The sequence below is a fragment of the Epinephelus moara genome, chromosome 22 (assembly GCF_006386435.1).
Source record: "Epinephelus moara isolate mb chromosome 22, YSFRI_EMoa_1.0, whole genome shotgun sequence".
Classification (NCBI taxonomy): Eukaryota; Metazoa; Chordata; class Actinopteri; order Perciformes; family Serranidae; genus Epinephelus; species Epinephelus moara.
The window spans coordinates 31,090,692-31,106,383 of NC_065527.1; the positions used below are offsets into that span (position 1 = coordinate 31,090,692).

Genomic DNA, 15,692 nt, shown 5'->3' on the forward strand with positions numbered 1-15,692 from the left:
CAAAGTAACGTGTTAGAGTACTCTGATTACTTTTTGCAGTAACGAGTAACCTAATGTGTTAGTTTGCTGTTTGAGTAATCAAATACTTAAGTACATTTTCAAACAAGACATCAGTTACTTCCATTACTTTTAGAACGCTGGTCCTTCAGCTCCGAAACAGCAACGGCTGTCGTTTGGTTCTAATAACGGAGATAACGTTAAACCTATCAGTCTGAAAGAAGCCACGGAGCTTGTGGCTCGCTACGTGGTCGGAGAAATGCTGCCGTTGCCGTTGTCTACGGTGGAGTCTGAAATATGTCTGTCAGCGAGTCCTACTCCACCTATTTAGACTCAGGACTTGCATTATGCCTGGTACACGCTACACGCTGGTACTCACCAATTACCCCTGGTCGTCTTTCATGGCGTGTGTGATGTCATCAGGTTATTCTTGTCCTATTTTTATTACTTCCACTATTATTTGAGTCAGAACTGTGTGTGTTCATGTGCCAGCTGACATGTTGTTGTAGTCACCTAAAAGCGTCAGCAGATGGCAGGAGCCACATTTGAAGCGCCATACGTAAACTATCAAGCTACTGTATCTTCCACAGGAAGTTCTGACAAATGTTTCAGAATAAAAGCCTATTTAGAAAATGGAGGGATTCTCTCAGGCGAGGTTATAAGGGGCTTTTAATTTGAAACAAGTGTTGAGTTTGAAATGATGGTGCGATGTGTTAACTTTATCAAGACAACGGAGCTGATAAAAAGTAAATATATAAACACACAGAGGGATTAATAAATAACAGACCGTCTATAATGTAGTCTGTTTCAAATGAAGCTGGGAGCCTCTGCAGTTGTGGTGAGTAAAAGCCCCGCCGCTATTTGTTAATGTTATTACTTTATGTCCGACCGTGAGGATGTACCATTGTTTGCTAGCTTGATGCTAATGACAGTAAGGGTTGACAAAGTGCCTCTGCTGTTTCACACCATCATTTCCCCCTTTTACTCTGTGTGGTAACATCCCTAGAGGAAATATTAAAAACGCTGGGGTGTTGTTGTCATACAGTTGTCTACGGCAGCAGATCGTTCTGTGTTTCTACTGGTCAAAGTAACGGCTATGATGGGAGAATTGGATCTCAGTGAAGGGCAAGTGGTCCATAACTTTAATTTTGGAGACAAAAAGGGAACTGCCCATTAGTTCGACATCCCATTGTTCCGACCATATTAAACTCATTGTTCCAAAGTCCGTTCCGAAATCATCATGATGCCCTGTGGTTAAGGTCTGGTTAGGTTTAAGCACAAAAACCACTTGGTTAGGGTGCCGTTCAGCACTGCGGACAGTCGGACTAATGGGATGTCGAACCAATGACATGGACCCGACAAAAAAATGTAGGCTTAGCGCCCTGTGGTCCATTGCCCAATAGGAAATGTAGAATACTCAAAAGTACTTGAGTTACTTTACTCAGGGAGTACCGTTGGAAGTACTTTTAAAGTAATTGAGTTACTTTGCTCAGGGAGTAACACAGTAAAGTAACTGGTTACTTTTTAAAAAAAAAAAAGTAACGCAGTAACATACTTTGATTACTTTTAAAGTAACCCTTACCCAACACTGGTGAAAAACTCGACAAGTGCAAAATTTTCACCTGTGACCATCGCTCGCATGTGTGTGACTTTTAAGACCGCTGCCAAAACCACTGATAAAAATGTAAAAAAAAGTGTTGTCCTGTCTTTCTGTCGCAGTCGTCCCCCATACATCCTGTAGGAATCGATGTTACGAGCCGTACAATGATGAGAGCCCCGGCTGTAGATGTGACATGAACTGTGAAGCCAGCAACAGCTGCTGTTATGACTACTACGACATCTGCACTGTGCCTGGTAAGAAACTGATTTTTGACATTTAATTTTGTTTGTGTAACAATGAACATCTCCAGTAATAGCTGGGTTATCTGATGCTCCAAAAATGATTCTACCTTTGGTTGAATGGAACAGGGTGCAGCACACTAACTTTGGAATTGTTCTCTTCAGCCGAGCAGTGGGAGTGCACGAAGCTGCGCTGTGGAGAGAAGAGGCTGACGCAGAGCAAATGTCACTGCTCTGACGACTGCTTGTCTGCAGGAGACTGCTGCACAAACTACAAACATGTCTGCCATGGTGAGGATTAAAACAGAGGATGGGAAATTACATGAAAAACGATAGATGAAGATAAGTCAAGGCTAGGTGAGATAAAAAGCTGTTAAAGAAACTTTTAAAAAATAATATTGGTGTTATGTAAACTCCAGCATGCAACATGTTGGTTATCCAGGGGAATGATTCAACACTTGTGACTTTTTAAATGTTTATATCTGATTGAGAGCAGCCTCTCAAGCTATAAAAAGAGACAAAAGGATGTGCCGATGTTAACTGTTTTCAACAGTGATTTAAGGCCTGTAAGACTAGTTTGTAAAACATACTTCCTTTCTGCCTCTAAGTGCCTCTTTTGACTATAAACCACAGCTTATACTTTAAAGAGGTCTATCAAGCAGGATGAGGCTCAGTAAGTGATATTTTCACTGGTATCTTTACAGCCCGAGTCATTTCTGATGCTTTTTTTTTTTTTTGGATATAGCTTATTGCAGTCTGGCCAATCTGGAAATCCATCGGTTAAAAAAAATAAAATAAAATAAAAAAAATAAAGGTTTTTTTTTTTTCTTCCTTTCTACAATGTAAATTGCAGAATCTGTCTTGAGAGATTACAGTCTGGCTGCTAAACAACATTTCACAGCTGCTGCTGCTGCTGCTGCTGCTGGTGTTGGTCAAACACCTCATTATCTTAAGTGTTCTGTTTATGTGTGAGGTAAAGATATTGTCTGAAACCTGTCTGAGTTCTCCTTACACATTCCCCAAATACAATTGAATACAAAATTGGAAGAGACACCAGTTCAAAAGTGTTTGATTGTCAGTATACATCTATTTAACCAACAGGTGTTGCTTTGATTTAATAATGCTTAGATTCTGAAATGTAATGTGACTGTTAATGTGACTATTTAAATGCTCTGTGTTTTTTCCACCCTGTTGTAGGAGAGAAAGAGTGGGTGGAGGACCAGTGTGATGACCTGTTGACCCCCACATGTCCACCAGGGTAAGAATATATAATTAATGTGAAAGATTAATCATCAGAAATCAAGATTACTGTTCTGGTGAGAGCACATTCAAGTTATCATTATCATGTAACCAGTTCTGTATGCGTCACAGAATTAATATAGCCACTATTTGCTATGTAAGGACACAGTGGAGTAATGGCATTCTAAGCAGAGAATAAGGTTAAGCTCCATCTCTGTGTGTTGTAATTCAAGCGTCTCTGTGGTTTGTTGTGGTATGCTAGTGTGACTGCAGGTGCATGTTAGTGTATGTGTGTTTACCACTAGCTGGCTCATCGCTTGCTGCTTTGAACTGCGCTCATATGGTGGTTATTACTGATAACAGGACGGCATCATTATGAAAATGTCGTGCTCACCCTCTTTTTTCCCCCAGGTTAACACAGTTAGCTCTGTCAGCAGTGTTGCTGTTGTTTGTACTGTTTGTGGAATTAGCACCGTTAGCTGCTAGCCACCGGCTCAGCCATGTCCATATTGAGAACCGTGTGCTGTGCAGACAACTCTTATGCTCTGAATTTTCAATAGTTCTCATTCTAAGTCATCACATATCACCGCTTTGTCAGTGGACGTTCACATCTTCATATTATACACTAGGTATCCTCCTGCATCTGCTGTTGACTTTCAGGGATGCCACAACCAACGCCGGGACATCAACAAAACCATGTGGTTAGGTTTAGAAATAAATGTCATCAGTTGGCTCTACATTCATATAGTAAGGGTGTCTGGGGTTTGTTGGACCCATCCACCACCCCTCCCACCTGCCCTACAGAGTAGGGATGTGCCATATCATATAGTTTACAATAATACTGATATAATTTTTAATATGTTATGAAAAATTTATATCGAGATACTTGCGATATTTCAACTTGTCGGCATATTGGTGTCAAACTGTTATCCATGTCAACAACAAGCATGGTTAAAAGTGAAATTATTACCGTGGTTCCAAACAGAGGAGCGGGGTTCATTTGTTTGGAATAAACTGTGGCACCCTGAATGTTTTAATTCTCAGACTCTTTAAGCGACTCAGAGAGAACTCAGGAGTGTGTGTCATCACATGATTTTGTCACAAACCTTTGGTAATGTAATATATGTGTGTGCAATGTGTAATCTGCAATAGCTACAGTAGCATAACAGCCTGTCACAGGTGACAGTGTGATTATTAGAGGAGAAATGGCAGAGCATAAAGGTCCAGTGGGAAAAAAATAACAGCTCAATCATTTAGGATTTTACTGAAAGAGAAGGAAATCACCTGTTGATTTATATATATATTTCCCAGGGTACATTTTTTGTATGTGATAACTGTTTAAATGTATAATTTGTGGTAAATTTTATTTAGTTGTACTCAGAGTTGGGTATAACGCGTTAGAGTACTCTGATTACTTTTTGCAGTAACAAGTAACCTAACGCGTTAGTTTGCTGTTTGAGTAATCAGATACTTGAGTACATTTTCTACAAGCCATCAGTTACTTCCGTTACTTTTAGAACGCTGGTCCTTCAGCTCCGAAACAGCAACGACTGTCTTTTGGTTCTAATAACGGAGATAACGTTAAACCTATCAGTCCGAAAGAAGTCATGAAGCTTGTGGCTCGCTACGTGGTAGAAGAAATGCTGCCATTGTCTACGGTGGAGTCTAAAACATTCCGCAGGATCGTCAGTAAAATCCCCACGACTCAATAAATGGAGGAGGGCTCGCTGACAAACAGGTCAGACTCAGGACTTGCATTATGCCTGGTACATGCTACACGACTTTTCTGCCCGTTCTGAAAGTCACTATGTCACATTACACGATTGTGGAGTCATAAAATTGTGCCGAGACTTGGCCGATAGACATGACACACTACAGATGGTACTCACCAATTATCCCCGGTCGTCTTTCAGACGTGTGTGATGTCATCGGGTTATTCTTGTCCTATTTTTATTACTATTACTATTATTTCAGTCACTGTGTGTGTTCATGTGCCAGCTGACATGTTGTTGTAGTAACGTAAAAAGCGTCAGCAGGTGGCAGGAGCTACATTTGAAGCACCGTAAGCAAACATTCAAGCTACTGCATCCGCCACAAGTTCCTACATATGTTTCACAATAAAAGCCTATTTAGGAAATGGGGGGATTCTCTCAGCCGAGGTTATAAGGGGCTTTTAATTTGAAACAAGTTCAGGAAGTGTTGAGTTTAAAATGACGGCGCGATGCATTAACTTTATAAAGACAACGGGAGCGGATAAAAAGTAAATATATGAACACACAGAGGGATTAATAAATAACGGACCGTCCATAATGTAGTTTGTTTCACATGAAGCTGGGAGCCTCTGCAGTTGTGGTGAGTAAAAGCCCCGCCGCTATTTGTTAATGTTATTACTTTATGTCCGACTACATTATGAGGACATAACACTGTTTGCTAGCTTGATGCTAATGACAGTACTCAACGGGTTGGCAAAGTGCCTGAAATATTAAAAATGCTGGGGTGTTGTTGTCATACAGTTGTCTACGGCAGCAGATGGTTCTGTGTTTCTACTGGTCAAAGTGACGGCTGTGATGGGAGAATTGGATCTCAGTGAAGGGCAAGTGGTCCATAACTTTAATTTTGGAGACAAAAAAATGTAGGCTTAGCGCCCTGTGGTCCATTGCCCAATAGGAAATGTAGAATACTCAAAAGTACTTTAAAAGTGCTTGAGTTACTTTTCTCAGGGAGTAACGTTGGAAGTACTGTGAAAGTACTTGAGTTACTTTACTCAGGGAATAACGCAGTAAAGTAACAGGTTACTTTTCAAAAAAGTAACGCAGTAAAGTACTTTGATCACTATTAAAGTAACCCTTACCCAACTCTGGTTGTACTATATACACAATCTGGATCTCACTCTGAGTTACTGCTGTTGTTTACAAACTAAAGAAATGAGAGATCATTTCTTTAGTTTTTACTGAATATTTGAAGGCAAACTGTAAAACTATATCACTTATTTTCTTGCAATTCTATGTCCTTAAATTAATAATACCTTTTTAACTAATTTTGTCATATCCTCACAAATATCATTATCGCAAAACTATCTTGAAATATTGTGATATTATTTTAGGGCCATATCGCCCACCCCTACTATAGATTTTCCAGCTCCTTATAATTGTGTTGTCACATGCAGTGTTTAAACCTGACGCTGTCCAGCAGCATATCATACTGCCGCACAGGTGCCTGTCCTAACACAATAAAAAGCCCCATCCGTCGCATTACATTTGGCATCACCCAATGGTGTTTCATACCACCACGAAAGGTGACTGTTGGCGATGGTGTCTGTCTCCGAAATCACTGACAAAGTGACAGTATTTGACAACTTTTGAACGAGAAGGGGCTGGAATTTTGTATAGAGCCCTATAACTGAAAGGATATTGTTTTATAATGTTTATTTTTCTTGGCATGACAAGAATAAATGCAATAACTGACTGCCAAGTGATATTGATTGAAGGACCAGAATTTGCACATTGAGTAGTTTTTCTTGCCTCGAGTAATCAGCTTCCATTTATCTAACTAAAATGGAGGGCGTCTCTTTTCCTTTCACTTTCTTGACAATCATTCTCACACTTGGTGGGTGTGTTGCTGAGAACCCAAAGCAGTGCAGTGTCCAGTGCCAGCTCTTGAGATCTGCGGGACATATTTATTGGTAGTGCATTATTTGTTAAGCAATACTGGAGGCCAGTCAATCTGCTTGTTCATAACTGGCATGTTTTCACAGTCACAGAATATAGTTAAACTCACAAGAACACATTTGTGTCCTTGTTTCTTCCGTAGAGGCACTCCAACCAAATCGCCAGAATAAATGTTAGCATTGTACATTTCTGCAAACCACAGATAACTTTTATTATATAATGGATACCTTAAAACTATATGTTTCAACACTGCTATAGTTAACATGTAGTTGGGTTTAGGCACAAAAACTACTTGGTTATGGTTTGGAAAAGATCATGTTTTGGCTTGAAATATGCAGTTTTGGTGTCACAATCCTTGCTGGAAATGCAGCAATGTCTCGTCAAAAAACAGCCAGTTTGGTTGCCTGTTGGTCTCCAGCAGTGGTCTGCAGCTTAGCATCACGTCTTGCCTAAGTGTCACACCATACACCACTTTAGAAACGCTGGTATGACACGTATGAAACGTGCAAATGGAACGTATTAGTGGTTTACAGAAACGCACAATGCCATCATTTCTACTGGTGACCAGGCTGGACATTTACAAGCTCACAGGCAGGGGTGGGCTGGCCATCAGGCACACTGACTTCCTGTGGGCTGACGTGCCGAGTATCTCAGTCTCTCCTCTCTCTTCTCTCTTGCTGTGAGCAGGCATGCAGGAGAGTTACTATCATTACACAAATTGGCATCAGCAGGTAATTTTATCGTAAGCCTTTGAGCTTTTGGGCATAGTCTTCGTAACATAGATGTTGTCATGCCTGTGCCTATTATATAATATGATTTATATGGCTGTGAAGTGATTAAAATTATCTAATTAATTACATGTTCTGTGATTAATTAATCTAAATTAATCACATACATCAACTTCTGCTGTGAAAGGATTTAAAAAATTTCAATTCAAATTAATTTTGGCAGATGTATCATATTAAAGCTGCTGAATTTTTGGTCAAAGTTGTCCCCCTGTCCTTGACTACCCAAACTGGTCTGCAGTCCATTTTGTAACGGAGTTAGTCAGCTGGTCATAGACACACTTACTCAGTTTGCATCTGAATGCCTGGTTGAGCGTGGCTTGATGAGGCTGACAGCTAGCGCTAACATGAGAGGCTATGCTAGCTTGGACATCTGGGTTTGCTGCCAAATGCTTTGCGTTGAGGTGATATTTCAGGCTTGTAGTACTCCTATGGTATGAAAAGTCCTTACTGCAGTAACTGCAGAGAATGGTGCTCCTATCAACAGTTCCATCTGGCCATTTTTTCAATGTAATTGTTCCAGCCATGGGTCCAAGCAGCGTCCTCTCGTCTGCCTCCATTTTATGACAAAGTCACTGTGGCATTCAATGACACACCGGGTCAAAGGGCACTGAGGACCATGATTAATTGGTGTTAATTTTTTAATGCATTGTTTTGACAGTCATTATGAGTTATATTTGTGTGATCGATTGTGGCTGGTTAGTGGGGGCCAACTTTTTGTCCCTGTCCACTCCTGCTTACAGCCAACCAAATAGCTGTCTCAGAATTTTAAAAATATTTTTTACAGCAACTTCTTTTTTAAGGAAATGTCTCCAGATTTCAGTACTTACCGCAATGTGCTGCTGGTTTACCCTTTATGATAATAAATGAGTGAAACTGAATGTGCAATTTTTTGTTTTTGTCACATAATCCCTTTCCTGCAGTGAAAAACAATCAACAGTCAGCTCCTGAAACCTCCTGTTTCTGTCCAGCGTCAGCAGCTGTACTCTGTTTTTCCTCACTGTATGTTTTTGTCTGTAATCTAATCCCCTCTTCCTGATGGAATCTTTTTTTTCTCACCATCACAGCTTTAAACGCCAGCCTCTGCTCCTCGTCTCTTTGGATGGACTTCGGGCTGAGTACCTGCAAACATGGAGCGCTCTCATTCCTGTTCTGGGCAAACTCAGTTAGTATCAACCATATTACGCACTAATTACGCACATATTATGCACTTTGAATGATCATGTTCTAAAGTGCAAAATATGAAAAGAATATATCTTAGGGAAAACTAGTAGCTCTTATGTACAAAGATACAAAGACCTCAAATACGCCTGTTCACTATTAGGAACTTAAAGGGACACTTTGACTTTTTGGCAAATTCGCCTATTGCCGTAATCCCTTTAGTCATATGTGTAGGTACATTACCTTTAATCATCAGTGCCTGTTGTTCTGAGATCAGTGGGGCAGAGCTGCCCACTGCTCAGGGCACAAAATGGAGGTGAATGGTACAGCCCCCTCTCTCCCTCAAAACTAATCAAATACACCATCAAATGACTCCTAGTCTCTATACAGACTCTACATTCAGTGAATGTAGAGTCTGTAGGCAAACCCCGGAGATCTTGCCTCCGGAAGAAGAGCGGAAGAGCCCTGGTTTCTGGTTGTAGGCTGTTTGTAGTCCGCGTGATATTGACCAACTGGCTGCAGTTGTTGCCAGGTTAAACGGTCCGTGCAGTGAACTAACGAGGCGGAACATAATTGGCGTCACTGCAAACTCTGAATACATCGCAATGGTTCAGCATATTTACTTTCAAACCGGAATGCCAAAAAATCATCGCAATGGTTCAGCATATTTACTTTCAAACCGGAATGCCAAAAAATCGGGGGTCTGCCCCCAGAGGCTGTATCGCTGTCTGCCGGAAGTCAGACGCTGAATACAGCCGATGGTTTCCGAGAATGAATGACTCCAAAACGCTCTTGTAGACATCTTGTAGCTTACACATTCACCACGCTATGAAATAATAATGTAATATTACGAGACAGAGTTGTAGTGAAGCCAAATGCACAGCCGGAACTACATTCCAGACATACAGTACTTGCTGGGCGGAGTGATTTCAGTGTATGTTTAGTGCAGTTACTCCCGTCATCAAAACAACAAGTTTGTTGAGAAGAAGATCATGGTGGACTTTCTGGTGGATGTCAACAATAACCGAAAATTTATAAGCTTCGGGGAAAAAATCATGGTATAGCCGTTCTACTGGATTGCATTAAATTACACAGGTGTACCTAACAAAGTGGCCAGTGACTGTATGTTACATACATATGTTGATGGTGGGATGGGACGAGAGTACGCCGCAAAATAATCACCGGAACACGGGGAGAACATGCTAACTCCACACTCACAAATCACCACAACTCCTGGAGAACATGCTAACTCCACACTCACAAATCACCACAACTCCTGAAGGAACAACAACATAAAATGTTCCCTAGCAGTCTGTTTATTCCCAACAATGAGAAGTAATGCCAGTCACTTCACTATATGCTCTGGGCAAGCACTTATCCATAACCACAACAACATTTGCATGTTAGCCTTATTTACCATGCTTGGGTGGTAGGCTAATGTTACTCAACACGGCGGTAACGTTACAGCAGAGGGATTGCTGAGCAAAATACACAACGATCACTTACCACGTGTGCTCGTTTTGTGATTCCGAGAGATGGTATGGCAGTGTCTCTCAAGAAAGGAGTTTGAACCATTCCTGAGCTTCTGCGCTCCATCCTTTCAGCGTAGTCCTCCAGTAAAAAATGGTTGGAGCAAACAAACATTTTCCGGACCGTTTCCACAGGCGTGTTGGGGTCGATGTCCAGCACAGATAGCCATTGTTTCATCCTGTCCGTATTTTTGGTTGGTACTACGTGAAACTTCACTCTGCTCCATGTCTTCGGCTTGTTACCGCAACCTTTTACAATACATGTGTAAACCATGATTTACAACAACACTCTGTAAACTTTTCTCAAACTTTCTGGTGTGTCCAGCTGACGATACCGCAAATGCAAGGCTGCAAGCAGTAACTACGGCACTGTCTCAGGTGTGCACTGTGTCACTCCGCCCAGTGGTTTACTCAAGAAAGTAGTTCCGAGTATTTGCTTCATGTGTCGTAATGTTACTTAATTCTACATTATTATTTCATAGCGTGGGGAATGCGCAAGCCATGTGTTGTCCACTAGAGCATTATGGAGTCATTTGATGGTGTATTTGATTAGTTTTGAGGGAGAGAGGGGGCTGTACTGTTCACCTCCATTTCAGCTCTGTCTCACCGATCTCAGAACAGCAGGCACTGACAATTAAAGGTAATGTACCTACTCATATGACCATAGGCAATAGGCGAATTTGCCAAAATGTCGAACTATCCCTTTAAGGGTTTCTAGTAGGAAAGAACAGGCAGTGAATTTGCATTCCCCTCACAAATTCTTTACCAATTCTATCCAAAGGACGTATTATTTTTTTATAAGATTTGCCTCTCTTCCCCTTTGTTTTCATGTCATTTCTGTACAATATTTGAATGAACTGGAACGATAAAACTTGACACGTAATTCGCCACTGCTGCAGCTGCTGCAGAAACTGTTTCCAAATGTCTTTCTTCAGAGTGCATTCAAAATAAGAATCTCAGTAATTAACGAAATAGTTTTATTTTTTTATTCATCAGTCAAATGCAGGGTCCCAAACTTTTTTATCTTAAGACCCCAAAGAGAAATTCGGTGTCTCCCTGGGACCCAAACTTACAGTATTATTGTGAATTGCCGTAACATTTCTAAACTACAGATAAAAAAGCGAAACAAACCATCAGTTTAAATCATTTTGAAATGTATAGTGTCGCTGTCAGGCAGAAAACTTGTACCTCTGTACTTTCTCTTTTTTTTAAAAAAAAAAGAAAAATGAATTTTATCACTTTATGTCTGTGTGTGGGTTTTGATAATATTTAACCAATGAAAAGTATAAAGAAGAGCTTGTGACTAAATCCTTTAACTTCACTGGATCCATAAAGTGTCAATAAAACCTCATACCTCCAACCTTCACCAAATGCAATTCAGTTTCAACAACAGAGTAATAATGTGTGAAATTTACAAAAATCATGAATGCCTTTTAAAATTTATATTTCCGTTTTTAAACATTAGTTTGTTGAAACAAGTCTGACTGAACTTAATCTCAAAAGGTAGTGCTGATATTCACTTTCAGTGCACACAGCTCAATCAAATCAACACGTTCTCACTTCAACCTCGTCACATATTGATGTTTAGTCATGGCCTTTGCACGTACAGATACGATGTGCGAGGGACCCTGGATGCGTTGGTTATTGATGTTCTGGGATGCAGAGTCAACTTCAGCCTGTTACATAAATTGTCTTCTTTTAAAATACACTTCTGTTTTCAGAGGAAATGCACAGTTTGCATACAGTCTTTCAAAATAAATGCCCTATGTCGGCACAACACCGCAAACTGACTTTTTTTTTTTCCTTCAACAACTAATGCAAGTCGTCAGGTTTCGGAAAAAAGAACAGGGTTTGGCTTTATAATCTTGAAAGTGAAAGTGTTTGTCAGACCCATCCACCACCCCTTCCGCCTGCCGTAATTGGACTTTTGCCACCATAACTTTCGTTCTTGTCCCACCACGTTTCCCCCTGACACCGCCGGGTGCAGTTAACCTTGTCACACAGCATCTGAGCTGGACACATTAGTGAAGTTTTCTTCTATTTTAATCAGGATGATGAATTCACATATCTCAGCACTGTTATGCATTTAACTATGCCAACTATTAACTCAATATAAATGGGTTTGTATCCTATTTGAGGTTGCATTCTGGTCCGGTGAGCTTGGTATTTGGCCTTCAAGATGTTTCACTTCTGGCGAATTCTCTGAATCACTCCTGAACTAATAAATTGTCTTGGATGAGAGAACAAAATGTCTTCAAGACAAAACAAGTCAAGTTTCCTCAGAATTACATTTTCTAAGGAAAATGAGAAAGTCAGCTACCAACAGGTAACAACAACTTGTCTGTCAGGATTGGTTTTTTAAATACATAACTCATGAGTCATCCAGCTCCCAAATTATCTTCTCTGATCAACCTTTTAATGTGTGTACAAATGTGTGTGTGTGTGTGTGTGTGTGTGTGTGTGTGTGTGTGTGTGTGTGTGTGAGTGTGAGTTTCGGTATCACTGTGGGGCAGTTATGCCCACCACAATGAATTTTTCCAGCCCACATGCAGGGCAATGACATACACACCTTTTTTTTTATATGGATCAAATAAATTAAATTTTCTCTAGCACAGTGCTCCCAGCTCAACATGTCTTTTGTTCTTTACATCACAGAGAAGTGTGGAACCTCGGCACCATACATGCAGGCAGCATTTCCCAGCAAGACGTTCCCTAATCACTATACCATTGTCACGGTGAGGACACAAGGCACTCACACCGCTACACATGGAACCATGAACGCACGCATGCAATCATACACATGCAGAAATTGTGATAGCTTTCTGACCTCTAACCCCCACATGCAGCTGAAATGGATTGCAGATTGCAAGCAAAGGCATTAACTGTTATTGCTGCTGTTATTTAGCCGCAGAGCACAGCAGCTTTGATTTGACTTTTTCAGCCAGTGGCGTGGCTCTAAGAAAGACAGTGTGGTGGGTCGGTCCACCACTTTTGCCCAGACTGAAATATTAAACTATTAGTTTAAGCACCATGGCATTTTGCTCAGTCATCCATGGTCACAAAAGGATAAATCCTACTAACTCTGGTGATCCCACTTTTCTTCTAGTGACACCATCATAGTGACATTTGTGACTTTGGAATAAATGTCACAATATGTTTGGATGGAATACCAAGAAATATGGTACAATGCACGTATCCCCCTCAGGATGGATGTTTAATTTGTCCAATTATTTGGTGTATGACCAAATTAATCTCTTTAAAAAGATATCTACATGTGTAGAATCTGTAGGCAACAGGACAAGATGTTGGTATTGGAAGCATCTTGTTTTCCATTTGAAGTCCTAGAAGTATTCACCAATCATGTTTGAGCTGCAGGTAAACAGTGTGAAATCCATTTTATCATCTGATGACAATTTAGCTTTATATAAGCTTTTTAAAAATGTATCTGCAGTCATATGCAGATTTCTGTTTATGGAGATTAGTTGAAATGACAGGCACATGGAAGAGTAAGTCTCGGCTCAGTTGTCTGCTTGCTACACCAAATCAGTCTGAAATATTGTGCCGTTGTCCCCAGAGGCTTATCTTTTTCAGACCGGTAGCTGATGGGTCCTCAGATAATGACCAAAAGAAAAACTAACGACATTCCCATCAAAGCCATTGCACACCATGTCCATATTTTACATCAGAAATTGTTGCACGTTTAAAATAAATAGAACCTCATCTTGTGTCAATCATGTTTGCACACTGACTCCAGCATTTTCATCTGTTATTAAAATTTTTTGAATAGGTTCAATGTTCTGCGTTTTCTTGCATCTGTCAAAAACCTTTAGAGAGTTGTTTGACCAAAAAGCAGCTGAGAAAATGTGACATCACCTGGAGAACAGGCACATCAGCAACAAGAGAGTGGAACAGGGCACAATATAATTTCATAACTCGGATAGCAAAGTTTTAACAGGTCAGATAGTAATATTCAGGTAGATGATGAAGACAAAGAGGATTTGGACGACACACAGATGGAGGGAAAGCGCCGCCCATATACACACAGGCCTGAAATACACACACATGCACAAGTAGGCCTTGTATATGCATTAAATGGACAGATGTCAGAGTGAGGGGGCTGCGCACTGAGCAGTTTGGAGTCCAGTGTCTTGCTCAAGGGCACATTGGCTGTGCCCAGGAGGCAAACTAGCACCTCTCCAGTTACCAGTCCATGCTCCATATTTGATCCATACGGAGACTTGACCAGGTGGCCCTCTGCTTACCAACCCAAGTCCCTATGGACTGAGCTACTGCCGCCCCGTACTTATTCACAGTTAGTGTATTACACACAGTCTAAGTGGACAGTATATACAGAATATTTTCACCATGTTACCTTACCATCTGACAGCCCCTTATTTTGGTGCTACATTTTCTGAACTGTAGAACTTAGTATTCCTACGCAGAAGTGCAACTGTGCCGTTCGCTGTATTATACTGCAGGTCAGCTGTTTGGGTCAGATTGTTAGCGGTTTATGGAGGCAACAAATACAAGATAATAAATCTGTGTGATTATGACAGCGATGACAAAATGCAGTTCACTGTGAAGACAAAAGGATACCTTAATGAACCGCACTATAGAGAAAAAAAACTTTTGCAGAGAGACACTGAATGGATTGAAAAAGAAAGAGGCAAGCTTCTGCAGAAACTGGAGGCCCAGAAAGAGCAGAGCTAACTGTGAGCTGTAAACACATGCTCATGGACCCAGAGAGCTACTGCTGCCTGGACAACCTCAGGGTCTTTCTGTATCAGAGGATGCCAGCGCTTTACGCTTCACTGATAGTTTGCAAAGTCATTTAATTTATTTGTACATATCCAGTGTAATCTGAACTGATGGTTAGGTACAGCAGTGCTCTTCACCAAGGGTCTCTCTTGCTTATTTGGCAGTGTTTTTTTTTTTTTACATTATCCGCAGAGAGAATTGTTAAAACACACGTCTTGCAGGTGGAGTGTAGATGTCTTTATTCAGTGTAACTAGCCACAGCTGTTTTTATTTCTTTGTTTGATCAGTCTGGAAAAACACAAGCATGTACAGTCTTTAAAATCTTTAGAAAAGGGAAGTTTGGTTCCACTCAGATTCTGCATTTCAGTAAGCGGCACAGAACAGCTGACACAATCGCAATTGCACTGCAGCTTGTCAGCAGACGACCACGCAAAGTTATTACTACTTTTACAAAAAGATGTGTACTTCCTTCACCTCTGCATTAGCTTAAAATCATGTGTGGAGAGCCACTAATTAAACTTGATTTCTCACCTGAAGAGCTGATCTCCAGAGCTGTGACTTGCCAGGCAATATCTTTCTGGCCATTGTCTTTATAAAAACAGGATTGTGGGTAATTTAGCTCTGGGTATTTCTTGACCTCAACAATGAGTCTCTCCTCATCAACTCTTTGTCACACATGAGCATGGACGTCGGAACTATTTTCTGAGGGGGGGGGG

At 40.8% G+C, this 15,692-nt stretch overlaps 2 protein-coding genes across 2 annotated transcripts in view; one reads left to right on the forward strand and one right to left on the reverse strand.

Moving 5' to 3' along the window:
- Nucleotides 1-15,692, reverse strand: part of LOC126383971 (collagen alpha-1(XIV) chain-like) — an 849,933-nt gene that overhangs the window by 217,057 nt on the left and 617,184 nt on the right. The gene's annotated exons all lie outside the window — the stretch shown is intronic.
- Nucleotides 1-15,692, forward strand: part of LOC126383946 (venom phosphodiesterase 1) — an 81,642-nt gene that overhangs the window by 15,516 nt on the left and 50,434 nt on the right. Inside the window, exons 3-7 of the mRNA XM_050034712.1 lie at nt 1,717-1,851; nt 2,002-2,127; nt 3,034-3,094; nt 8,596-8,693; nt 12,874-12,953. Coding sequence (XP_049890669.1) covers nt 1,717-1,851; nt 2,002-2,127; nt 3,034-3,094; nt 8,596-8,693; nt 12,874-12,953 — 500 coding nt within the window. The remainder of the gene's footprint in view (nt 1-1,716; nt 1,852-2,001; nt 2,128-3,033; nt 3,095-8,595; nt 8,694-12,873; nt 12,954-15,692) is intronic.